This window comes from Canariomyces notabilis (genome assembly GCF_033297395.1).
Source record: "Canariomyces notabilis strain CBS 508.74 unplaced genomic scaffold N656scaffold_51, whole genome shotgun sequence".
Classification (NCBI taxonomy): Eukaryota; Fungi; Ascomycota; class Sordariomycetes; order Sordariales; family Chaetomiaceae; genus Canariomyces; species Canariomyces notabilis.
In genome coordinates this window covers 37,100-60,665 of record NW_027041873.1, presented here as the reverse complement: position 1 = coordinate 60,665, position 23,566 = coordinate 37,100, and the positions used below count along the sequence as shown (strand labels likewise).

General features: G+C 52.5%; 10 protein-coding genes across 10 annotated transcripts; 4 read left to right on the top strand and 6 right to left on the bottom strand.

Moving 5' to 3' along the window:
- Positions 1 to 3,003: 3,003 nt before the first annotated feature.
- On the bottom strand, positions 3,004 to 3,948 carry N656DRAFT_683942 (uncharacterized protein; the record flags this gene model as incomplete). Its single annotated transcript, XM_064810598.1, has 2 exons — positions 3,004 to 3,593; positions 3,675 to 3,948. Coding segments are annotated over 2 exons (864 nt in total), but the record flags the coding sequence as incomplete, so codon positions are not given.
- A 1,601-nt stretch (positions 3,949 to 5,549) lies between these two features.
- N656DRAFT_559959 (uncharacterized protein) lies at positions 5,550 to 6,635 on the top strand. Its single transcript, XM_064810094.1, has 2 exons — positions 5,550 to 5,986; positions 6,039 to 6,635. Exons 1-2 carry the CDS (start codon positions 5,807 to 5,809, stop codon positions 6,417 to 6,419), a joined length of 561 nt encoding a protein of 186 aa, XP_064664685.1. The 5' UTR covers positions 5,550 to 5,806; the 3' UTR covers positions 6,420 to 6,635.
- Positions 6,636 to 8,285: 1,650 nt separating this feature from the next.
- On the bottom strand, positions 8,286 to 9,530 carry N656DRAFT_785672 (uncharacterized protein). The gene has a single exon (XM_064816437.1). It carries the CDS (start codon positions 9,126 to 9,128, stop codon positions 8,739 to 8,741), a length of 390 nt encoding a protein of 129 aa, XP_064664684.1. The 5' UTR covers positions 9,129 to 9,530; the 3' UTR covers positions 8,286 to 8,738.
- An 837-nt stretch (positions 9,531 to 10,367) lies between these two features.
- On the bottom strand, positions 10,368 to 11,941 carry N656DRAFT_559914 (uncharacterized protein). Its single transcript, XM_064810093.1, has 3 exons — positions 11,571 to 11,941; positions 11,304 to 11,506; positions 10,368 to 11,252 (listed from the first exon to the last, which is right to left on the bottom strand). The coding sequence occupies exons 1-3, from the start codon at positions 11,619 to 11,621 to the stop codon at positions 10,658 to 10,660; spliced, it is 849 nt and encodes a 282-aa protein (XP_064664683.1). The 5' UTR covers positions 11,622 to 11,941; the 3' UTR covers positions 10,368 to 10,657.
- A 392-nt stretch (positions 11,942 to 12,333) lies between these two features.
- On the bottom strand, positions 12,334 to 13,614 carry N656DRAFT_785670 (uncharacterized protein). The gene has a single exon (XM_064816436.1). The coding sequence runs from the start codon at positions 13,142 to 13,144 to the stop codon at positions 12,797 to 12,799; it is 348 nt and encodes a 115-aa protein (XP_064664682.1). The 5' UTR covers positions 13,145 to 13,614; the 3' UTR covers positions 12,334 to 12,796.
- A 263-nt stretch (positions 13,615 to 13,877) lies between these two features.
- N656DRAFT_720758 (uncharacterized protein) lies at positions 13,878 to 15,358 on the top strand (the record flags this gene model as incomplete). Its single annotated transcript, XM_064812465.1, has 3 exons — positions 13,878 to 14,733; positions 14,780 to 14,942; positions 14,989 to 15,358. Coding segments are annotated over 3 exons (1,389 nt in total), but the record flags the coding sequence as incomplete, so codon positions are not given.
- Positions 15,359 to 16,004: 646 nt separating this feature from the next.
- On the bottom strand, positions 16,005 to 16,792 carry N656DRAFT_849700 (uncharacterized protein). The gene is made up of 2 exons (XM_064819362.1): positions 16,494 to 16,792; positions 16,005 to 16,441 (listed from the first exon to the last, which is right to left on the bottom strand). The coding sequence occupies exons 1-2, from the start codon at positions 16,671 to 16,673 to the stop codon at positions 16,064 to 16,066; spliced, it is 558 nt and encodes a 185-aa protein (XP_064664680.1). The 5' UTR covers positions 16,674 to 16,792; the 3' UTR covers positions 16,005 to 16,063.
- Positions 16,793 to 18,259: 1,467 nt separating this feature from the next.
- Positions 18,260 to 19,007, top strand: N656DRAFT_559862 (uncharacterized protein). Its single transcript, XM_064810092.1, has 2 exons — positions 18,260 to 18,796; positions 18,856 to 19,007. Exons 1-2 carry the CDS (start codon positions 18,350 to 18,352, stop codon positions 18,865 to 18,867), a joined length of 459 nt encoding a protein of 152 aa, XP_064664679.1. The 5' UTR covers positions 18,260 to 18,349; the 3' UTR covers positions 18,868 to 19,007.
- Positions 19,008 to 20,671: 1,664 nt separating this feature from the next.
- Positions 20,672 to 22,380, top strand: N656DRAFT_559798 (uncharacterized protein). The gene is made up of 5 exons (XM_064810091.1): positions 20,672 to 21,125; positions 21,204 to 21,453; positions 21,507 to 21,622; positions 21,678 to 21,747; positions 21,944 to 22,380. Exons 1-5 carry the CDS (start codon positions 21,039 to 21,041, stop codon positions 22,315 to 22,317), a joined length of 897 nt encoding a protein of 298 aa, XP_064664678.1. The 5' UTR covers positions 20,672 to 21,038; the 3' UTR covers positions 22,318 to 22,380.
- A 63-nt stretch (positions 22,381 to 22,443) lies between these two features.
- N656DRAFT_720756 (uncharacterized protein) lies at positions 22,444 to 23,198 on the bottom strand (the record flags this gene model as incomplete). The annotated part of the gene is made up of 3 exons (XM_064812464.1): positions 22,444 to 22,639; positions 22,689 to 22,981; positions 23,031 to 23,198. 3 exons carry the CDS (start codon positions 23,196 to 23,198, stop codon positions 22,444 to 22,446), a joined length of 657 nt encoding a protein of 218 aa, XP_064664677.1.
- Positions 23,199 to 23,566: the final 368 nt, after the last annotated feature.

The following is a 23,566-nucleotide window of genomic DNA, read 5'->3' as shown; positions in this document are numbered from 1 at the left end:
GGACATCCTGCCACGACTGGTTCGAAGGCGTTGGATGACTTTGCCGCCCCCTCTTCCCTCCAGGACGGTGTGCTGGCCGGCAGCATGCTATCGCGACGAGGGTGCCCGGCCATCCCTCCTTGGGAGAAATGAGGAGCCTGTGCCATGCAACCAGAGCCGCCGTGACTGCGGCATGTATGGGGTGTCCTTTCCCAATAGGTCCACGGGGGTGGTTACATGCGCCGCCATCTGCCCCAGCCATTGCGCCTCTTACAAAGCTTTTCTCCGGTTGTCCCGGTTGCCAGTTCCATAGCGGATTCATTGGCCTCCACCTACAGCGCTGCCGCTGGGTGCAGTTGAAGGAGATGGTGGATGAGCTTGGTGATAGTGATCGGGATCTGCTGCAGCTTCTGCTGAAGCAGAAAGAAGATAAATAGTGTTGAAGTCAAGGGTTATGGGTACGAAGGGCCGAGGTACTGGCCTGGGAACGGTCATCCTGCTCTGCGGCGTGCCAGAACCCATGATCAAAACGGTGCAGTTATCAACGATGGAGGCCAGGAACTCGGCGAAGACACCTACGAGGTTGTGTTGTGTATGTAAGGTAGTTCTGGAGAGCTGTTGATTACGGAACCTTTGTCTTGTCCCCCTTATTTCCCCAGAGTGACAGCGCGCAGCCAAGCACAGTACATTACTTCACTAGGCCTGCCCTTTGTCCGACGACCTTCATGCTTTGCTACTTCCACTTCTCCAGCCCCGCGGCCCCCTTTGCGCCTGCCGATATCTCAGGTACGAGGCCATCTTCTCGCAGATTCAGCTACACACAATGCCTTATTTGTCTGATTTAGGGAACCCCATTGCTTCTGCTGCTTTGTCGTCGAGGCGTTGCATGAAATCACCGCCAGGGGTTGGTGGTGGAGTGGGAGGAGGAAGAGGCGGGGGGGAATCAGAACGGGGAGTAGGAGGAAGAGAAGGCTGGTCGTTGTTCTTGTGTTCGCCAGTTGGATCCCAGGAGTGGTTTGACATGTTTTCTGTAGAAATCTCGAGGATTAACGATCTCGTAACATATCACTTTCCCGAGGAGCATAAGTCTGGCGGGTTTCATGGAGATCTTGATTAGAATGTGCCTACCTTGTTGTCTGCTTTTGAGTGTAATGGGTGGTTAAGGTCGTGATATGATTAGATATGACTAGATTGCCGTACACAGACCACGAGGTTGTTCGCAGCAGCTGCTCTGGAGCGTTTTCTTGAGGAATGATACACCTGATTGTGGTTGCGGCCGCCTCCAGCGTTGCGTTAGTATATGCCCTTAGATGCTCCACGAAGGATTGAATGCCCAAACCTTTTTGAGTCTGTCAACAGCGGTTGCAGTACCCGAAGCTGCACAGGACAGGATTGAGCGTGGTGCTGTGGTGGCGGTGATGTTCTCGAGAAAGGACGTATTCTTATATCTGCCAGATAGTGAACGAAGAGGTGTTCCCAGATGATACAAACCGGGGTCCTCCGTCCGTTTGACTCTGCTCTCACTCTGCTGTAGGAGTTCTTGATGGGAAATAGGGCATCCTTATACCCGCCGACTAGTGAGCTCAGATATGGACTGCTTAGGCGACTGACGGAGGTGTGCAGGCGCTTCCGAGGTGAACTCCGTCCATGCTTGTCTTTCGTCCCCAATATCACTCTGCCGATGACAGCTCATAACACACCTTCACCCGGCGTTCCCCTCGCCAATCATGCACGGCAAGTAGGTACTTTCAAGTTGCCTGTACAGGACGAAGCCATTGACCATTAGAAAGCTGTGACGCCCCTTGTCCAGCAACCGAAACTGGCTGGGCGCATATGTGAACATGGATTGCAACACCATCTAGGTTTCTGTGCATCTATCCTCTGTGAGCCAACGTACATTATGAACACGTTGACGTGATGATCTGCTTTCACCCCTGCCGCAGGAACATGGGCGTGAGCACCAGGGGTAACTAGAAAGGACAGCTGGACGGTGGTGTGCAATGGAAGGACCAAAAACTAACTACAATGACCGTTGCCTTGCTGAGTCCCATCGAGCTGGCGCTATCAAACTTGCATCTTCGGTTCTATTGTGAGGCTTCTGTTCGGTCGCTAAGGCTGAAGCCTGGTACCATGAGGCTGATACTGTCGCAGGGATGGAGGGCAATTGACCAATCATTCAAGTTCACAGAGGGTGGAATGAGAGCTCAATGCTCTTTAGCATTGGCGATCCACCAATTCAAAAAAGAAAAGTGGGCCCTACAGATTCTACGAACAAACTAACAATCTAACAATCCAACAAACTTGCTGCGACCCACCCGGGAACACCTGCATCAAACCGAATATCGCGAACACGAGACCCGTGACCGTTTCGTCATACTTTCCACCCCACCTCTACGGACGGTATGCCGCTTTGAGGTTTTTCGTCCCATGCCACATAATCTTGCACGCACGCTGTTGTTTCGCCACGTCGACTCATCGGGCATCAACCGATGGCTGCATTTCCGTTCTACCCAAATCCTCACTTTTCATGATCACCAGTCGAAATCGCAGGGTTTTTTAGCCATTGGTGGCTAGACGTCGCTACTTCATTGTGAATGATATCTAAATTCGACTACTGTCGAAGGAACCCGCAGTCTTCTCTAGAGCGTCCTTACAAACCCTCCGGTCACTTTCTCACGGAGTTGACATTCCAAATGGTTCGCGTTTCTGTCCCCTAGCTAGGCTTCATCTAACGTATTCATAGACACTCGACATACAGAAACTGCCCGAGTCCTTCGACTGGTCAGGCGCCAAGACAAGTCCATATCTCGTCGAGGGGAAGGGCCAAAAGGTGTACTGGCAGGATTGCTGGATCAACGTGTATGAGAAGGGTCATTCTACGCCGCAAGAGCACATCCCTAAGTGCAGCGGCTGGACGACGGTGCCCGCAGATGTTGAACTTGAGTTTGGCAAGCAAGGCGGAATTATAAAGGTGACTTAGGTGGCGATGGGAATAGGACAAAGAAGAACCTGGTTGTCTCATTCGTAGAGCTTCATTCTTACTCGAACCCCTTCTTTCTGATCTAGAGACAGGTTGATCACAGCCCCATCCTTTGCTCGGTGTGAGACTGTCATCGTCACGCATTCTGTAAGAGGATTGCCTTGTTCAGCTTCCTCCCTATAACCTGGACTTGCTTTGATTGCGGTCTCTACATCATGACCAAACACCTCCGAGATGACATCCCGCCTGCAACCTCGTAGAACGAGATCTGGGCACGGGATCACTCTGAGTCCCGTGGCTTGAATGAGATATCGATTCTCGTCCGTGGATTCGATACCAGCACCAAAGAGCATACTTGCAAGGCGCTCAACCTTATTGCTTGTGATTTCTAGGCTCATCATCGACCCAATTTTATTCCCGAAAGACGAAATGTCTGGAAAGGACATCGTGATGGCCGCGGTCCACGCACTCCCGCCACCATTCGGAGAATACCTCCTGATTGCGCCAGCGAGAAATGTGGGAAACAGTGCGCTAACCCTTAGGACAGGAGGATTTCCCAGGTTAAAGCGACTGCTGCTTTGCTCGGCAAGCATGCTTGCGCCGCTTGTTATGGCGTCCGTGCTGAGCGTGGCGGCTGCCAATTCCACACCGTCTTCCGTCATACCTGGATTGTAATCAATATTGATGGATTAGGCGAGAGAAAGTGTGTACTCACGAGCTCGTTTTTGTGGCACTGTCACGGTGTTGATTTGGTTGGGTTTCGAAACCTTCTCAAACACCTGGTGGAACTTGGCAATGGTGTCAGAGGGAATCGCCGCTGCTACCTCCCGCGCTAACAATTTTCGGGCTTCCAAGGGGATTTTGTCGATAGTCTCGAGCATTTGATTGCAGGCAGCTTGACCATCGAAGTGAGTCGCGCCCTTTGCAGCACGCTTCGTGAGAAAATGCGCGAACCAGGCCGCAAACCCGCCTGCATCCAAAAATATCCTTTCCGTTGACTTTCCTTCTTGCGTTCCCGTGGTTTCTTGGTAGGCTTTCGCGAGTCCCTTCGGCGTGTGGGTAAACACGGAGTGGGTCACCAGCAAGTTGACAAAAGCTGGTATGTCCACATGGCCGCCGTTGGCGGTCGCAATTTCGAAACCCTCCATAGAGACTGGACAGCAAAAGAATGGCTAACGAGACTGATTGTGAGATTGTTGGGGTGGCCCGGACGGTCAAGATTGTGGGATTGCGGGATTGTGATGGTAGGACTCTGGATTGTGGGATTGTGGGATTTGGGCTGCGCAATTGGGGGTTTTATGAACCAGAAACCCCGTTCATTTAACATCGCCGCAACCCCACCTCTAGGGTGAGGATTGCATTCGTGGCAAACTGTAATTGAACGAAGGAGGCAGTTCAACCAGTGAAGTGCCGCCCCATCCCGATGCAGCAACCTCAAGGTCGCCCCCACAATTGTCATTTGTACGTGGACAGCTGCCGCCAGCTACCCCACAAAGAGCCCTACGTAGCCAATCCAATAGAGCTATTCTCCCATTCCCATAGCCGAAGGAATGCAGTCTTACCGACCAGGACACACCATGCCCACCATTGTTGGTTCAAACCCTCGAGAGGGTTCGAAGGAAAGAGTGGGTCGGAAGCTGGCGGCCCCAGATCCCAGTGCTCTGATTGGCTCTTCGGTCTAACGCCGCCGAGTCTGGAACCCACTTATGGTTTCGCAGCCGCGCTGGCCAGCTACCCCGCATGCAGCTCTCTCTACAGCCAATCGAAAAGACTGCCCCACATTCTGCTGCTTGAATGGGACAGTCCTTGATACGCCCAAGATTCGTGGCTCCACGATGTAAGATGTACTTGGCCAATTCGCTTGAAGCTAATCCTTTGATAAGTACTCCACTCTTGTTAAGAGTAATGAGTATACGTTACCAGAGGCTTTATCCTGAGGCAGGTAATGGTTGTCTCTCAGAAGGTATAAGAAGGCGCTTTGCTTGCACGATATTTCTATCCATTTCAAAGCACAGTAGCCTTCAGTATTTCGCCTCCGTTCCTTTGATTCAATTCACACCACACCATCCCCACTCAAAATGAACTCCACTGTGGGAGGTCTGATTGATGCCTTCTACGATACGCCTTCCTGGGCCGCGGAACTGCGACCTAGTGTAAGCCGCAAGGCTTGGGCTGACGGATATCGTTTGCTGCATCCGCGACATGTAACCTTTCACGAGGGAACCAAGGGATCCATCGACAACTTTCTGGGCCCTAACCTCAACTATGGCAACAATCACGATCAGTAACTGCCCTCGGAGGTTGACAACATTGGTCTTCAGTACCCCGCTCATCCCTTGAATCTCACCCAGCAAGCAATCCTAAGCGAAGGCGACGTGACTCGTGACTTCGAACGAACGTGAGAAAGTGCGAAGGATTGATACTACATCTAGACATGCTATTCTTGGGTTCACCTTTGGCTATACTGTTGTTAGTCCATGCCATAGTTCTACACAGATCTGTGGCAGGGTTTGGACTCGTACCGATAAGACAAATGGTTCTTTAAGCTGAGTGTTAGAAACTAACTGGTTGCGGGCTCACCTTGCTTACCTAAGTCCCATTCTCTCTTCCTCTGGGCTTTTAAGCGAGGTTGTGCAACATCAGCAAGATGCCTTCATAACCCTAACCCGGAATGCGAGCCCTTTTGCATTTTCATCTGACGTCGGGCAGCAATGACTCATCAGGTGGATTTGTAGCCTTGAGCCAAGAGCTCCCTAGGCTTGCACAACGGTTTCACGGATATTTAAGTCGGCGATTTCCACTCGAAATATTTTCAGATCTCCAACACAAGTTGATTGTTGCTACAACATGTATTTCATCAAGTCGACGGACAGTTTTCGGAGTTGCGCTGCGAAAGCCGGTCTCAAGAACGAAGATCTAACCCTGAAAACCGAAGGTCTACTGGCCGTACCATTGGAGACGCAACGAGAACTACTACGACCCGAGATTGCAGAGGTTGTCAAGGCATACAACACCGAGGAAGACAAAGTAAGTGAAGTCAAGAATGTCTCGCAGGGTGCGCCATGTTAACTAAATGTAGCGAAGGCGCATTGAACAACATGCGAAATCCCGAGGGAAGACTCTCCGCTTTCGGCGACAATTGGGAATTATCTATTTGGAAGGGGCCCTACCCCCACGTGGCCGTGTTTATGTGGTCATAGTTGTCCCACCACCCCCCCAAGCGCTAAGTGATGGGGCAACAGCTGCGAGCAGTGCTCTGTCTGGGGGAGCGCAAGAGACCGGTGATCATCGGTTTTATGAGGTCGTGATCCAGAAGTCGGCTGGTGAGGATCGGGCGGTCACGCTGCAGATTGGTGACGTCCTTCAACTTGACGAAGATGAGAGTATGAAAGCGGCAGGTGGTGGCATTGCGTTAATTGTACTGAACTATGATGTGATTCAAGAAAACCATGACCACTGAGACGTGGGCTGCAGTGCAGTCATACTCAGAAGCTCATGAAATTCAATCCATCAGGCTACAAGTTCTGCAAAAAGGGCACGTCTCCGTCAGGCGGGTAGCCTATGCTGCCCACTGACAGGCACTGCATGAAGTCTGATCTTCCCTCTCGCTCGGACGCGGCCCAGTCGGCTTGGAAGGAGCCTGTGCTGCCGTCTGGATCGTCACTGATCGCTGACGACCTTAGACGTGAGATTCCCGAGGCAGGAAGCCTCGCACCGCCGGCTGGAACCTGTGGGCACGTGGCAGTCCCTATTCCCTCTGTCCCGACTGCCTCTCCTGAGCTTCCTTCACTCGTGGGCTGAGCCACCTCATCTCCAACCGATAGATAGGTCTCAAGCCGCGACGCCGCATTTCTAACAGCATCCAACAAAAGACCCAAGAGCCACAGGCCCTATGGGCTGGTCCCTTCCCTATTCCGGGTTTGCGCCGGCCGCCTCCTCGCACGGCCCTAATCCCTCGACCTCATCCACTCGCCCGGCAGCAGCAAGGAGTTCGAGCGTGGGTAGTACATCCCATTACATTGTAAGTTGGAGATGTAGCGCCCCCGAGGGTATTAATGGGGCGGGGTCCCTGCATGTTGAGGCTGGGTCCAGAGTGTCGTCGCGAATCGTGCAAACCCGTGCCCCTGCAGCTGTGGCTGCGTCTTGCACGTGACAGTAAGGATCCACCGGGCTGATCCCGTCACCGGATTCGGAATCTACCGGCATAACGGGCCTGTTGTGTGGTGCGGGCGCGGTTCTCACCGAGACATCGCCTGCACAATCAATTTGCTGTTCCCGGGAGGAGTGTGGTTCGGTCTCGATTTCTCATTCGAGAGCCCACGTACTAGCCCTTGTGTCCCGGTTAGGCGAGTGGGGAACGGATGATATCGGCCTACGGCAGACGTAAAGGATTTGGAGAAATGACGGGAGCGCGAATGCAACAACCGCCTCGGCCTGGGCTGTGTCGTCCCGCATTGGATGGACGAATGACAAGCAAACGAGTCAACGTCGAGGATGTTCCTGTCTGAGAACGAAAAAGGGGGCAACAAAACTAGGCAACTAAATTGTGGCTGCAGGGCGATGCGGTTTTCCTCAGGGGTATATGCAGAGCTCTTGGAAGTGCATTTTGAACATGCTTGTCCTGGGACAGGCCTAAAATCCAGAGTAGAGCTGAATGGCACAGGGTTTAATAGAAATCCTTCCAACGCTTGAGCCGATCGAGGCATCGTCTGCTGGCTGGGCTAGTGATCGAGCCTTTTGAAGCGATCTTATTCGTTTTGACTATGCAGTTCGGTGAATACGAATCCCCGATTATCATCTTGATGCCGTTTCGGCTGAACAATGTTGTCAGAGCTGCATGTTGGGTTCGGCATCTGCGCCAGTTTGATCATTATTAGGTTAGATTGCTTGTCCGCCCGCCGTATAGCCCGACTAACGTATGCCACCTAGACCGAAATTATAGACCGTCGACTAAGGCGAACAAGTCAAGGTGTGAATTATGTACGTTGATTTGCGGAGATCGCTCCACGATACAAAGACAATGGCTGTGTCGACTCGCCATCTATATTGCACTAGAAGAACAGGAGCTTACGATAACGTTCGCCCTTGGCGGTCATGTTTCATTCATAGGGAGGCCATCTATCCCGGCTCCCGCAATGAGGCGCGGCAAAGATTGACCCTACCGGTCTCTTCGGAGGTTATCTTGGTCGGTTGCACAATCGACTAGAGCATAACCTACGTAGAGCGACAGCCAAGCAGATCATCGTAAAACACCAACCGATATACCCGGAGCTGGCTAGCCCTTGGCTCTTCCTTTAGAAATCACTCGCATGGTTTGTATTGATTACTTTTATTGCCGTATTCAAGAGTGGGCGGGAATAGTAAAGAAGCGGTACTGTTGCAAGTCGCCCGGCTTGGGAAGTACCGCTTCCGTGCTCGTGCTCCCGCTCCCGGCGGTGCGTTGGGCCATGGATTCTCGGGCCCCACTCCGCCGCAGCGGCTCCGCTCCCCCCTCCCCAATTGCAACCGCCTCGCCGTCAACCCGATCCGTAATCCCCGGACACGTCCTCCACAATTACTCCGACACACCCGACCAATCTAACGAATCCGACGCCGATGAATCTAGGGAATTTTCAAACTCTTTTAACAGATCCTCGTAACCTTCCTTTCTAAACACCCTACGCGTTCAGTATTTCTCCAGTTGCAGCTGATCATCCTCAGGAAGCTTAGGAGCACATTTGAGATCAGGACGCACGTAACCGAATGTCACCCCTGGGGCAATCGTAAGAACAACATGGCCTTAGTCAGTCAATGCAACCCAACAGTTAATGCACCACCCATGCCCACACTGCTTGCACGAGAGTTCCTCGAAGAATTGCTGCTTCTTGCACTCATGGCAGAACATCTTTCCTCGTCGCTGCTTGATGGGTTTCTCGACTCGCTTGCCCTCTCTTCTCATTTGTGCCTCTCTGTCCTTGCGTTGAAGATAGACAGATCTCAAATCTCCAAATTCCTCGACCTCTTTGTGCCGTGATGTAGATCTCTGTCGCGATACCACCTGCTCATCTCCCGGATCGTCCTTGGCTCGTTTGCGAGAAGCCCTGGCTGCGTTGGGATGAGAAGCCCTGGCTGCGTTGGGATGCAGAGTGTCTCCGACGGATACAGCCGGTAAAGCCCGGTCGAGGATCATTGCGGGAGCGGAACAGGCGGACACGGGATTGTAGGGATTTATAACTAAACGAGGTTAGTATATGGGATACGCTCGGGTGAGAAGCAAACCAGACTCTACAGGCTCTTGTAGTGAGACGGTTCTCATCCAGGTCGATGATGGTATATTGGAATTAATCCTCGACGACGAGTCGCTGAACGGCGCGCCCAATGGTACAAGTCGTATAGGCCGATAACTATATATCCTGGTGAAGAAAAGTAGGCAGAGGTGAAGACAAGTCCGAGAAAGAAGAGTTTTGTAAAGCCCACAGACACTCTACATAGAAGCCGAAACCCCTCGATAGTATCACGATAGGTATCTGATGCTATCAAAGGGAGCTTTTCAAGCCATGTGTCTGTGGGAAAAGGCATCGTAAGGAGAATGATGTGAGAATGTTCAAAGGGGTCGAAGGTGGGTTGCGAGGGGATTTAAATAATCGGGACATATTAGAAGGTACAGTCTTTCGCATTAGCAATAAACAGGGTCGATCTGCAGCTGGACTGCCCCCCAGGAACCAGTCGGCCTGTTTAATCTTAGGAGAAAACGATATTTCTCTACACTTAAGCAGCTACAGATATACGCAAAGATACACCCAACCAAACCACGAAGGTAACAACGCGAACTTAATGCTTCTGGACACCTCCAGCCTCATTCTCGAGGTCTCCAAATGTGCGGCTGGAAAACTGAAGAGCATCCCACGCTACAACGTCGATTAAGCTGGGAGTGCAACCACGCGCGAATTCCCGCAGAGATGTCAGAGAGGCTGTATCGATGGTCAGCGGACTTGGTCCCTCTGATATCGCCCGTAAGAACAAGGTAGTGCGGAACAGAAGCCCCTCCCAATCCGTCTCGAGAGACCGCCGCAACCGTGCACTGGTGCGACACCTCTCTATAAGCAGCAGATTTCTCACTTGTCTGCTACAGGTCAGCATTATACGAAACACGCGGAGTGGAAGTCTTACAAGTAAGCGGTGCTAGCAACATTGGGCATTATCATTAGCCCCTCGGAAACATCATGGAACGCTCTCAAGCTCCCGATTAGAGCAAGAACGCCTCGTTTCACCTTCTCCAAGTCCTCGGAATGCCAATCGCCAAAAGCGTGAGTGTTGTCGCAGAAACGACGGATAAACGGCATGTAGATGGCTGCCTTCGCGTTCCACCGCGAAGCTTGAATGCGTGCTGTCGCCAAATCTGAGGAAGGCGCGTCGAAGTCAAACAGAACACTCGGAGGTGGCGGCGTAAAGAACTGCTCGAGTTTCTCTGCCACTTTGCTCAGGAACACGACCACTTCGGGTTCCGAAATTTGAACCCGCATAGAGCTTAGAAAGGCGGTCGCCGCGCTTTCGGCCTTGCAAACCCACACGGAACTTTGAAAGATCGCGGCAGCACGACCACCGAGGTCATGCTCGACTGCTGATGGATATGGTATGTCGAGGAGATTCTCCCTGAGAATTCCCTGACATAACTGTTCAATGCGGATCTCACGGTGGTGGCCAATCTCGCTACGTGTGTTAGCAGGAGCTTGTACGGCCGAGAGGCGTCCCATACCTCTCCAATGCTATACAAATCCAGAAAGCGATTGGGAACGAATTCTCCGAAGTGATCGTTCCACGTAGTGATTCCGGCGAGAGGTCTTGTTTCAACAGCTCTGCGGCCTTGTGAACATAGCGCTTGCTTCCGCACACATCTCCGCAGAGCCCGCAGTAGAAGGCGATGAGAAGGCAGGCGCGGATGTGATGCAGATCCCGGTTTGTATGGTGTTCTAAGAAATTAGCAGCTTCGCGTGCGTTGGTCCTGTCAACGCGCGTTGCCGTGCATGGGGCGTCTCCAGCGTTCCAACACCACTCCCCCAAGGCCAATACAGCGAGAGCGACCGCCTTCTGAGCGGGCTGGTCACTTTCTCGGAGTGACACAATGTTGCTGGAAGTAAGCTCGTCGGGCCTGAGCAGGGGGCATAACGGCGGGATATATTTCCGAAAACAAGAGAGGTATATCTCGATATTCCGGTAGTGTAGACGCGACTCGTCTGGAGTCCCTTGCAGATCCGTGTAACCGTTGACCGCCTGACCGCCAGACAAAGTTCCCGCCGGGGCTAGGGGCGGCAAACTACGATGCGTTAGCCAAAATGGAATAGGTTATTAGAGATCAAAGTTTTACTTATGGTTGCCGGGAGAGGCCGATGCCGGTGAGGGTTCGGATATGTTCTTGCCGCTGCTGCGTCTCGGGGTGCTGATCTTCTGCGCTCGACATTTGACGGCTTCGTTCTCGCTGCGGTGGATGACGTCAAACTGGAGCTCATACCCCGGGCATTGGAGTCTTTTCGTAACGCACTGGTTGCATATCGGCTTGGTTCGATCGCACTGTGGATAGTTCGTCACTATATCACCGCGAATGGATCTAAACTGAGATAGAGGGCGTATATACCTTGATACGCCGGGTCCGGCACATGTGGCAGCTCCTGGAGGGCCTGCCCATGGTGAAGTCTTCCTTAGGGTACAGCGGGTTGCGGTGGCGGAGCGGGTGCGGGGGGATTTCAGGCTCCTGGTCCCTGGTCGTAGCGGTTGATATATGGCCTTGATCCTGGAATTTTGTGATCTGCCGGTGAAAGGGATGTTACGGGCAGCCGCGCCAAAGTCCCGACCGCCGGCTTGAAACGTGCCTGAGGCTTGGCGGAAAGCTTATTGCGCTGGCGGTCTCCGGTGACGGATTCTCACTTGAAGAGAACGAGAGCCGAGATCGACAGGCCAGGATAAGCTGGAGGGTGTGGGCAGCCTCACTGCAAATGCGGATGAAAGCCCGACCTTGTTAACGTAGGCAGCGGTTACCCTCCATCCCCTCCCCCCGTTTTTCTGGAGATGGGCAGCACAGCGTGAGAATATGGCGAATTAGGGTCAGGCAGAGGCAGCGTCGACGACAAGTGAGGACGAGGTTTTATTGCTTGTCAAAAGACCCTGGCTCGAAACTCGTTACCTGGGGGACGCCTTGCTAAGACAAGGACAGGAAGAAAAGGCCCAAAAGGGTTCACCATGGATACAAGTGGTTGTTAAATATTTTCTCCGTGGTCTGGTGGTCGCCGATGAGCTTGGTCCCCTTCCCCTCATGCTGGTCCGTTACTTTAATCTTCAAGTGGGACTGCCTGCATGGTCGTTTCGAGATCCCGCCCCGTGACGTTCTCCACACCAAACAACACCGAATCAGATAGAACAAGGTGATGCTCCCTGCGCCGCCATCCTTGCCACCATTTCCACGATACATAGTCCAAGCCGACCGCCATAGAGAGAAAACACTGAACCAGATGAAGAGACTCCCACCCATGTAGAGCGCCTACAATCGGCAATATAGAAGCGACGATATTGACCGTCATCCAGCAAGCTAGACGCAAGAGTTTGATACGATCGCCGTCGTCCCAGAGCCGTGAACAAATTCGTGTCCGGATAAGGCACGAAATAGCAAGCAAGAAGATGACGATATGAAGAGTGGCTGGTGTGGCCCATACAAACTCTGAGCCGTGCTGTGCCAGTGCCCAGATTCCTAAGGAGGTGAAAAGGATGTGAATGAACATGCCGAAGCGAACGGATCTGGTCAGCCACGGCCAGCTACCGACGAGTTTGCTGTGGAGTGGATATGCCACCACGGTGATCTGCGGCGTGTCAGTCCTGGCCCAGGGTAACAGGGCTGCTTCTTCTCACCAGGAAAATCTCAGCGGATAGGATGGGCACGCCTTTCCAAGCGAGGAAGATTTCCGGCGTGTGTGCGAGACGGCCCCCCCTGGCGAGCCCGAAGAGAACCGCAAGGGAGATCCCAACACAGAGCTCGACCAGGCAACAGCTGCACTGGAACGGATCCGGCCAGAGGCGCCATGTTGCTCGGTCATTGTTCACCGACCGGAAGAGTGATGTTATTGGCTCGCGCCAGGCGTAAAGAAATTGGAGTAAGGAAAGAAGGACAAATGCTGCAGCCGCCTGGGCCACTTGGTAGTCGGTAATGTCGTCCTGCATTGGGCGAACGAGTGACACGGCATGCGGGAGTCGGACAGGGCGTAAAGGCAACCAACGTGGCTCGCAGGAAAGCGCACGTCGTGCGACCTGGGATCCCAGACATATATTATACACTAAACTAGGAGGACAAAAGACGGTTCTTGCCTGGGCTTTCCGTCCGAGCAGCGTGGGATGCTTCGCAACCTGCTATAGGGCACTTTGTTTGTTTGATAAGTTAATGAGCTGGAACTACAGCAACAGGGGCATCCGACTCCGCGGGGTCAGCAACTGCTTGGCTGCGCAGAGGACTGCATTTGTCAGGGGCCGTGACTCCGCGGTATGATTCTCGGCTGAGCGGCCTCCCAAAGACGCAAGGTTCCATACAGTGGGAGACCCGCCCGAATCCGCCCTTCTCGGCATGAAAGATGGTTGGCAACGGGTGTCTCTATGTGAGAAAAGTATAGTTTCGTCTGCAGGGCCTGTCAAAGGTGTATATCGAGACAGCTATCGTCAAGGGTTGGCCTAGCGCGCTTATGCATGGAGTTGATCATGGCTCACGGGTGCCGTGGCTAAGAACCCAGCCAATCAACCAAGCCTGGCTGGGAACAGATCGTGCGGCTAGCACGCTATCCCGAATTGAATAGCAACCTAGGGTTGCTATTCAATTCGGGATAGCGTGCTAGCCGCCAGAGCCGGGCTCTTCTAGGGGTTCGCACCAGCTACCATCTATCCTCTCCCTATGCTCCATCCAACTATGTCCACCAGACGACTTGAAGACTTTGGCGGCAATGCCCTCGCCTATCTTGGCTACCTTTACCTTAAGGTCACTAAGGTCCCAGTAGCCGACTTGATATCTCAGCTTGAAGGGCAAGTTGCGGGATTGCACGGCGTCCAGCCTCGAGTCCCCAGTCACCGCAGTGTTCAATCGGAAGAGGATGAAGGTCAGACACAGCGCCAACACGACAGCCGAGTCGGCAACCCGCGTAGGTCGCAGTTCATCGAGCCTAAGGACTCACCGTCTCTACATATCGAGCTCTGGAATCCAACTACCGAGTACAAGCCCGCTCAATCAAGCCCGGCGAATAGAGAGTGGGAGCGGCGAACGGCGACATTTTTTAACAACCTGCCTGTGTCGGAGGAGCAGTGGTGCCAGAAAAGGCAGACCGCCCAGCTATATACTGCAGACGACGTTTTCCGCACAGTTGATTGCTTGGTGGCAGGCAGCCTAGATCCGCTGAGGAACGACAAATGTTCATCTGCGGAGAAATCCGCCTTCCTGGTCGCGGCGGGAGATCAGGGCTCAGTGGATGCTTTATCTTCCTCCGCGGAGCGGGCCGCCGCTCTGATCGCAACGGCGGAACACTCTAAGCACGTCGCACAGTTCTTTTCGCTAGTGTTCATGGCAGAATGCCGTGTGGCGTTATTCAATGGTTGCTCGGAAACCTCAGTGTACAGCGCAATACGGAAGTTTGTAGAAGCTAGTGGCGGAAAGTGCAATGGAGACAAGACGCCTGCCTTGCTTCTCTCGACAACACTATGGGTCCTCCAAGAACAACAACGGCAGTTCAGGCGCGGACTCCTACATCGCGGTTTTGAGTTGTTTTTCAATGGTAAGAAGGCAACCTTATTGTCTCTCTAGCACTAACATCATTACAGAAGGCACGAGTCTTGACTTCTACATCCGTTGCCCAAAGGAACCCACTTCGAATGCCCGTTTTACCGCCAAAATCCCCATTTGCGAGGTCCCGGACGAGATCCAAGCTTCTCTTCCACTCTGGCTTCCGTTTATAGTCGGGATTCGTAATATCAATCAGTACAGGTAAGATACTGGATTGCCGCAGCGTTCTTGGCTAACGGAACGGTAGCTACACAACCATTTGTACCGCACTTGACGTGACTCTCTGGTCTCGGGACGAGGATTTTCAAAAATGGCGGGACACTTACCTCTCGAGGACGCTCGTCATCTGTCATATCAAGGTTGATTGTCCGGAATCGGAGCTTTCGAGAAAGCTAAAAACGCGTCAACATCATGCCAAGAAGAGGAAGAGATCCCCCGAGCCAAAGAACCGAACGCTTCGGCCGAACTCAATCCACAGACAGGAGTCGCAATTCCGAGCTACGGGCGCCGGCCAGCACGGCGAGCCGGTGTTCTCACGGCATGACACGAGCCTGGCAATTCGCGATTCGTCGACTCTTGAAGGAGAAGCGGAGACGGCACCGCACTCCTCCCAGGGACAGCAAGTCACTCCAGGAGTTGATCTTCCAGGCGATGTCTCGGTGAGAACCGCGCCCGCACCGCACAACAGCCCCGCCTTGCCGGTTGATTCCGAGCCCGGCGGCAGGATCGGCCCGGCGGATCGTTTCTGTCACAAGCAAGACGCAGCCACATCTACAACGGGCACGCGTTCGCACGATGCGCAAAAGCACTCTGCACCCAGCCTCGACATGCAGGGACCCTGCGCCATCAATACCCTCGGCGCCCACCCTCCAACTTCCGATGTCCTTCTTGCTGCTGCCGGGCAAGTGGACGGGCCCGACGGCGAGGAGGATGCCGGCGCAAACCCAGAACATGTGAGGGACCAGCGCGCAGGGCCTGCGGCTCTCGGTCTTCCGTTAGCGGCCGTTGTTGAAAATGCCACGCCGGCGGCTCTTCAGACATACGTGACGGTTGGAGATGAGATGGATCAACCTACTAGCGAAGAAACCCCAGGAGAAGCAGTCAGGACGGAGGGAATCGGGACTGCCACGTGCCCACAAGCCGGCTGGGCCGCATCCGATCAACAGGGACTGTCAGACTTCATGCAGCGTCTGTCACCGGGCCAGTGGGACAGCATGGGCTACGAGCCTGGGTTTGGAGACGCGTCGTTTTTGCAGAACTTGTGGAGCGATGATTTGAATTTCATGAATTATTGAGTACGACCGTACCACATTCCGATTTCACTAATTATGGTCCTCTTGGACCACATCGTACTTCAGGACGATCAGCGCAATCCCATCACCCGTAGCCTTCATCCTCTCATCTTCGTCAAGTTGCAGAATGTCACCGATATGCAGCGTGACCGCCCGATCGTCGCCAGCCGATTTCTGGATCACGACCTCGTAAGAGCCATGGTCGCCTATCTCTTGCCCTCCCCCGGACGGAGCACTGCCTGCAACTGCTGCCCCATCACTTAGTGCTTCGGGAGGTGGTGGGACAACTATGACGACATAAACTCCACAATCTGCAGAGAGGGTCCCTTCCAGATAGATAAGTCCCAGTTCCCGCCGAAGGCGGAGAATCTTCCTTCTGAACTTTGCCTGTTGTTCAATGCACATTCGCTACATCTAGTTAACATGGCGTACCCCACGATGCATCCTTGGCTTTGGTTACCTTGTCTTCCTCGGTGTTGTATGCCTTGACAACTTCCGCGATCTCCGGTCGTAGCAGGTGCCGTTGTGTTCCAAATGGCACGGCCCGTAGACCTTCTAATTTCAGAGTTAAATCTTCGTTTCTGATAGCGGCTCTCTCAACGCGACTCCGGAAATTGTCCGTCGACCTGATGAGATGCATGTTGGAAGCCAATATCGATCTCTGTTGAACGTCTGAAGAGTAACTTCAGGTGGAAATTGCTGATGTTAAATATCGGCGACCTCCTTGTCGTATAAAGCCCTTGAGCTCCGCGTCTAAATTAGGGAATTTCACATGATGAGTCATTGCCGCTCGACGTCTGGTGAGAGTGCAAACTAGGCGTTCATTCTGGGTTAGGGTTATAAGGCATCTTGCTTAAACCTGCTCATTCAGGTAAGAGGAAACCGCGGCTGAGAATGAAACTTAGCTAAGCGACATGCACCCGCAAGTGGTTCATTTCTATCACTCAGCTCAGAGAACCATTCATCTTTATCGGTACAAGTCCAAACCCAGCCACAGATCTGTACAAAACAACAGGATAGCCAAAGGTAAATCCAGGAATAACAATCCTTCACGCTTTTCCACGTACATTCGCGTTCATACCAGATATCTGTTAGGGTGGACCTTCGCTGATTTGTGGCTCACGCTCTGAAACGACGATATCTTATTTGTCTGATTTAGGGAACCCCATTTCGCTTGCAGCTTTGTCGTCAAGGTGTTGCATAAAATCACCGCCAGGGGTTGGTGGTGGAGTGGGAGGAGGAAGGGGTAAGGGAGAATTAGAACGGGGAGTGGGAGGAGGAGAAGGTTGGTCGTTGTTCATCTGTTCGCCAGTCAGATCTGAGGAGTTGTTTGACATCTTTTCTATAGAAATCTTAGGGTTTAACGATCTCTTAACAAACTACTTTCACGAGGAGCATAAATCTCTAGAGGGGTTTAATGAAGATCTGTAATAGAAAGTGCCTACCCTGTTGCCTGCTCTTAAGTGTAATGGGTGGTTGAGTTCGACACAGACCACGAGGGTCATAGCAACCCAGCTACTTTGAGCGTTTCCTTGAGGAATGAAGGACTCCCGATTGCGGTTACGGCCTGTCCCCAGCGCTGCGTTAGTATATGTCCTTAGATGACCTATGGACTGAATGCCGAAACCTTTTGGATCTGTCAATGGCGGGTTGCAGTACCCGAAGCTGCACAGGAGAGGATTGGACGTGGTACAAATGTGGTGAAGTTCTTGAAAAGAGGTGTTTTTATCTGCCGGATGGTGAACGCACAGGTGTTCCCAGACCAAACAAGCCCCGGGTCTTCGGTCCGCTGACTCTGATCTTGCTCTGCTATAGGAGTTCTTGATAGGAAATTGGTTGTTCTTATAACCGCTGACTGGTGAGCTTGGATACGGACTGCTTAGGCGACTGACGGAGGTGTGCAGGCACTTCCGAACTGAACTCCGTCTATGCTTGCCTTTGCTCCCCAATGTAGCTCTGCCGTTGGCAATTTCTTACCACTCCCCGGTTCCCATCGTAGCCGACCATGCAGGAGAAGCGGGCACTTTCACGTTGCCAGTCCCAATCCAGGAACAGAAACTAGGTAGACGCATATGCAAACATGAATCGCGAGTCGATACAGATCGTTTTCGTGGAGCGATCTCCTCGAACCAACACGCATAATTAGCATCTTCACAGGAGTAGGCCCATGGTGCAAGGTGCACGATTCTGAGCACTTGTGCCAGGTGCACGATTCTGAGCACTTGTGCCAGGTGCACGATTCTGAGCACTTGTGCCAGGTGCACGATTCTGAGCACTTGTGCAAGGTGCACGATTCTGAGCACTTGTGCAAGGTGCATGATTCTGAGCACTTGTGCAAGGTGCACGATTCTGAGCACTTGTGCAAGGATAAAGGCATGTTTTTCCACGAAACATGAACAGGGTGCTGACGCCATACGCGGAAGAAAGCCAATGCGTTATGGTGTGAAGGAGCAAAACTGGGAAGAGGGGACGGGAATTGAGACCATGGTCAGCATATCCAAACCTCCTCGCCAGTCCCTGCGATACACGATGATCGAAGAAGGCGGATCACAGGATCCCCTAACCTCTGACACGGAGGACGTTTACAATCCATTCATCATACGTTCTGCTCTCCGCGTCCAAGTCGTTCCTCAGAGAATATATCACGTTCTTCGGTGTGTCTTGATACCTTGCTACGACAGCTCGTTGTCCACGTATCGTGAATGCATTGTACAGATACATCGGCAGGAACTTCAAGCCAGTGCACTGGGTCAACGGCGACTGGTAAGTGCTGGGGGCATTTTAAGATTGGTTGCTCGAGAACTAATGACGGAGGTGGACAGCTCCCAATTTGACCCGGTTGTACACAAAATGGAACGTGTGAGGAGAGGACACAAGTGGCTTCACGCTCATTCTTCCCGCCGAGCCGACTCGGGAGCGCGCTACGCAACGTACCCGGCAAGCGAAAAAAGAGCAACGGACAGTCGGCCGCCAAGGCAACCCATCGAGCGCCGAAGACAAGATTACCACGCAACGCCTGGTCAAACGCCTTGTGCAAGGTATAGAAGAGGTAATGATTAAGGACCTCAATCCAGCGACTGTTATTTTCCCTGCAATTGCGAAATTCCAACGGATCTTAGTTGCCTACATCTTGTTACAAGGCTTCGTCCGGGTTTGAAATGCTTTTAAGGTTTGCTTCTTGAGGCTCCCGGTTCCCAAAATATTCCAAGGAAGATCAACGCATCCTAATTGCGTCGCCGTCCAGACCTTCCAGGTACCAAGTCAATTTCAGTATGCATTCGACGTTGTGTAAAACAAATTCCTTCCCTTCGAACGTCTCCCATACCTCACAGATGTCCACGATTGGGGTACAAGTCAGACTCGGAGGCAACGTGCCCATCGTCCGCAGGCACTGTCAAGACAGTATCCTTCTTTGATGTAACCCACTGTCCGGGCCACAAATACCTTGACGGCACTGAAACTGTCTGAAATAGCCAGTGCCCCAAGTCACTCTCGAAGTGAGGGACTGACTTGCCAAACACAGACATAATAACTCACACCGAGGACGGTTGGCGAAGGGCAGCATCGGACGATGAAGGGCCTGGTCCCAATGAAACCATGGTTCCCGCGAAACCACAAAAAAGTGACTTTTGTGATCGACTACCCAAATTCGACTTGAATAGGGAAAGCCTCAAATATTTCCATGCTAAGCCACATTTCTGTTACTTTCGGAGTACCACCATTGGTCATTACTTAGCTCCTACAGTATATTCCACATCCCCTTGTATATGTATGCTTTTGGATGATTTTTAGCGTCCCCTCAGATACCGGAGAGTACACATACTCACCAGATGCTTGTCTTAGCCGACCATTACTCAACCGGGCGGTATGGGTTGCCTGATTAGTAGGTCACAGAACTCTGTCTGCGAGAGCATTCCTAACGGGTGGCATCGATCCCACCCCCCACACCCCTCCAGCGGGCCCCTTCTCAGGCAGTCCCTAGGCACCGCGGTTTCCTTGGAGTTTGACCTTGTACTAGCAATACTCGGCGACTACAGGCAACCGGACTTGCTTGCGTGCCGGAAGGTCTGCGCAGCAGTCCCCTCATAGCGGCCAGCTTTGGCGGCCTCGCAGAGATGATCAGGCTACTTCTCCAGTCTGGGGCCAGGGAAAGTGGGGTCATGGCGGGGTAAGGAGTCCTTTGGGCATCAAGGACTCGTTGTGGATTTGCACAACCACAGCCAGCAGCGGCACTACGGTCATAAATCCCAAGGGTGTTGACCATAACCATCGAGAACGCCACTGAAATAGGCCGAGATGAGCTTTACGTATCCTCCAATTTAAGTATGGTGAATGATTTATCAAGATATAAAGTCAGAGGTATAAACGAAAAGTCCCGAATGTCGATACGTTTCGATCGTCGCTAGTGACCAAACTCGAGCTGCGCAGCGAAGAAACAGCGATCGATCGGCCCGCATTTCCCTTTCGAAAGCCCATCCCCTGACCTTCCATGCATCAGAGAAGATCAACATCGCAGGTATAATTGGGGCCGATGTTTCCATTCACTCACCTAGCCGACGACGTTGCCAAAACGCGATTCCACCAGCTGTTGCGGTAGATGTACCCCGCTTTCCCGTCCCATTGCACAGACCGCAGACGAAGCCACCAACGTCACCGCTCCCCTTGCAGTCTGGACATGTCGATGACATCTCTTCCCGGGCGATAAATAAGATTATGGCTGATGTCGATAACTAAGTATTGGGATCCCGTCCGGTCGTCTTTGCACTTTCTGGTTTGGTGGTTTCTTTCTGGGCTGCCTGGTGCCGACGAAGCGAGACCCTAAATAGGAGTTTGGCTTCTCTGGTCGCTAAACGCGTCATTCCGTTTCGACCGTGAAGGAGCCCAAGGGGTAGGCTAATTGCATCAGCGAATCGCAATGACCCCGCTTCACACCAAGGCGGGTTCCGGCCTCCACCCTCTTTTCATTCTGCCAATTCCATCCCTTTGATGATCTCCCAAGCCCAATATGCCTCACGCCGCTTTGCAGTGCCAGACGTGCTTTGCGCATTTTCCAACAGATAGAGCCCTTCGTAAGCACGTTAACGGTTATCAGGTTAGTACATCGAGGCTTTTGCATACCAGTTATTGACATTACCAGTCTCGAGCGAATCAATTACTCGTTGAGCTACAGAAATGTCTGGCACATTTGACTCCGCTTGACGCATATCCCGCGTCCGACAGCGGCAATGGCGGAAGCAATAAAGATGAGCACCGCAACAATGACGATGACGATACAGACATCGCCGATGCTGAGGACGACGGGACCATTCGCACAAGGACTGGTACTGACGAGCATTCCCTGTTTTGTTGTCCTCACGAGGAGTGCGACCGTAGGGAGCCATTCACTAGAAAGCAGGATCTTCTACGGCATTATACAAGATGTATGTCACACCCGGCCTCTGCAAGATGGATGGTTTGCTGACTGTTCAATCAGACGTTCCTTGCAATGAGATCTGCCCATTCTGCTACGAGACTTTCACCGTAGCCCGTCAATATTTTGTACACAATTGCAAGCGCAGAGAACCCGGGGACAATTCCAGGGAACAATATGTAAAGCAGCGACACCAAGAGCTACGAAGACTTACGGCTGAGTTGCTTCATCAAGCATTTCACCGGCAGAGACTCCTCTCGAACAGCCATAGGAGCGGCAGAAAAAGAAGCAGGGAAACAGCAAGGTTGGATTCGCCTGTCCAAGAAGGAAAGCGGATGACATCTCCGAAAGACTGCGACGCGAACCCATTGCCGACGTTTCATCCCCCCTTAGATGGTATGATAAGTGTCCTTGGGTTACTACCGATCTATCTAATCGTCGCGCAGGCGCAAGAATCGAACCTGTTTCCATACAGACATTGACCACACCTCCACCAACAGACATCAACGGTACCATGCCCTCAGATTGTAACTTCCGCAGGCTGAGGTTCGCGTCTGGGTTCCCTGAAGCAGCATCTGGGGGTTTCCGTCCGCGAGCACCAGTCTTCGAGTCTCTCACGATGTTGCCAAACTGCATGCCGCAAGATAACACGACACCGTCACAGTTCACGTTGCGAGCGCCTGCCCTTGAGTTCCTACCGGACTATACGCCACAACAAGAGAGCACAACATCGCCCGACTTCCCGTTGCGAGCACCAGCACTTGAGTCTCTCCCGATGCTACCAAATTATACCACACAGCAACATGAACCAACGTCACCTAGGTTCCTAATCAATCCTGGCGACGACTTCTCCGCTAATCAGAACATTATCTAAACGACTACCCTCAGACGCAAGGATTCTGAAAAGGAGAAGGGAGGAAGGAGGAAGGGCGGTAATGGGTAGGGTTGTGAACTGAAATGCAACGAGCCGGTCATGACGTATTGCCAATGGATGTATCATTTATCCCGACTTTTCGAATGCGAAGTTCACCCCAATATGTTTGCTCTCCATTTCAGCCATCTTCTGGTCGAGCCTGTCTATTTGCTTTGGTATTCGCATCTTGCTCCACGTTCGAAGTTCCTCCTGCGTCGCGAATGCAAACGTGATCGCGAAACCTTCGATAATGTTGAAAGCGAGTCGCGCATCTAGGAGTGCTCTTCGACACATGTTAGCGTAAGCGGTCAAGATGTGAAGTGCGTACTTACAGCCCGCCACGCTCCAGCACAACTTCCGTTGGTTGAAGCCCAAGTCCTTCCAGACGCCCAGACGGAACCTCGAGCAGGCCATTTGCAGCAGCGATACCATTCAAAGCGTGGAGTTGCGAACGGCCCCAGAACCTTACTCGTGATCCGTTGCTCCATAACTGCACCACAAGGACTTGCATCTCGGTAGTCGCTCTATTCATGAACAGAAAATTGTGATCTGGGTCGCGGCCGAAAGTCCGGTAAAGTCCCAAACCTGACCAGTCGAAAAAGGATTCGAGGATAGTTCGGACACGCTGCTGACTGTTAGACCGTACCCTTAGAGGTGCTTTCCTTACCTACCACATCATCAAGGACGTTGACTTTACAGAAGTCGAGGCCGTATTCTGATGCGTAGGGAAAACCCTTCCCCTCCATCTCCTTAACACGCTCCCCAATCTGAGGATCCCTCACCAGAAAGAATCCATCTTCTAAAATGGACTTTCGTGCGTCCTCCGCAGTCTCCCAGGCCATCGGGTTCACAGCACAAGCTTAATTGTAGTAGAAGCGCTTCAGATACTAGCCAGCCCGAGAAGGTGACGTCCGATGCAAAGAGGGGTTTGGGTTTTTTATCAAGCATGTCTGCCCCGCCCAGTCATTTTGCCTTCGCATGTGACTGCTGAGTCCAGGCAGCAGAGGAGATGTCACGTGACTCGAAATTTCTTGGACTTTCCTTTGAACGCTTGCTGAAACGCCGAGCCTCTTGCTACTACACTGCGGGGCTGCCCACAGTTCGGAAAACGACTTTGTTCTCCCAGCCAGGCTATGTCGGTCGGTCGAAGTTGCAGGGTGGGGCCCGCTGTCCCTACAGGAAGACAACTTGATGTTGATTGGATTTCGTT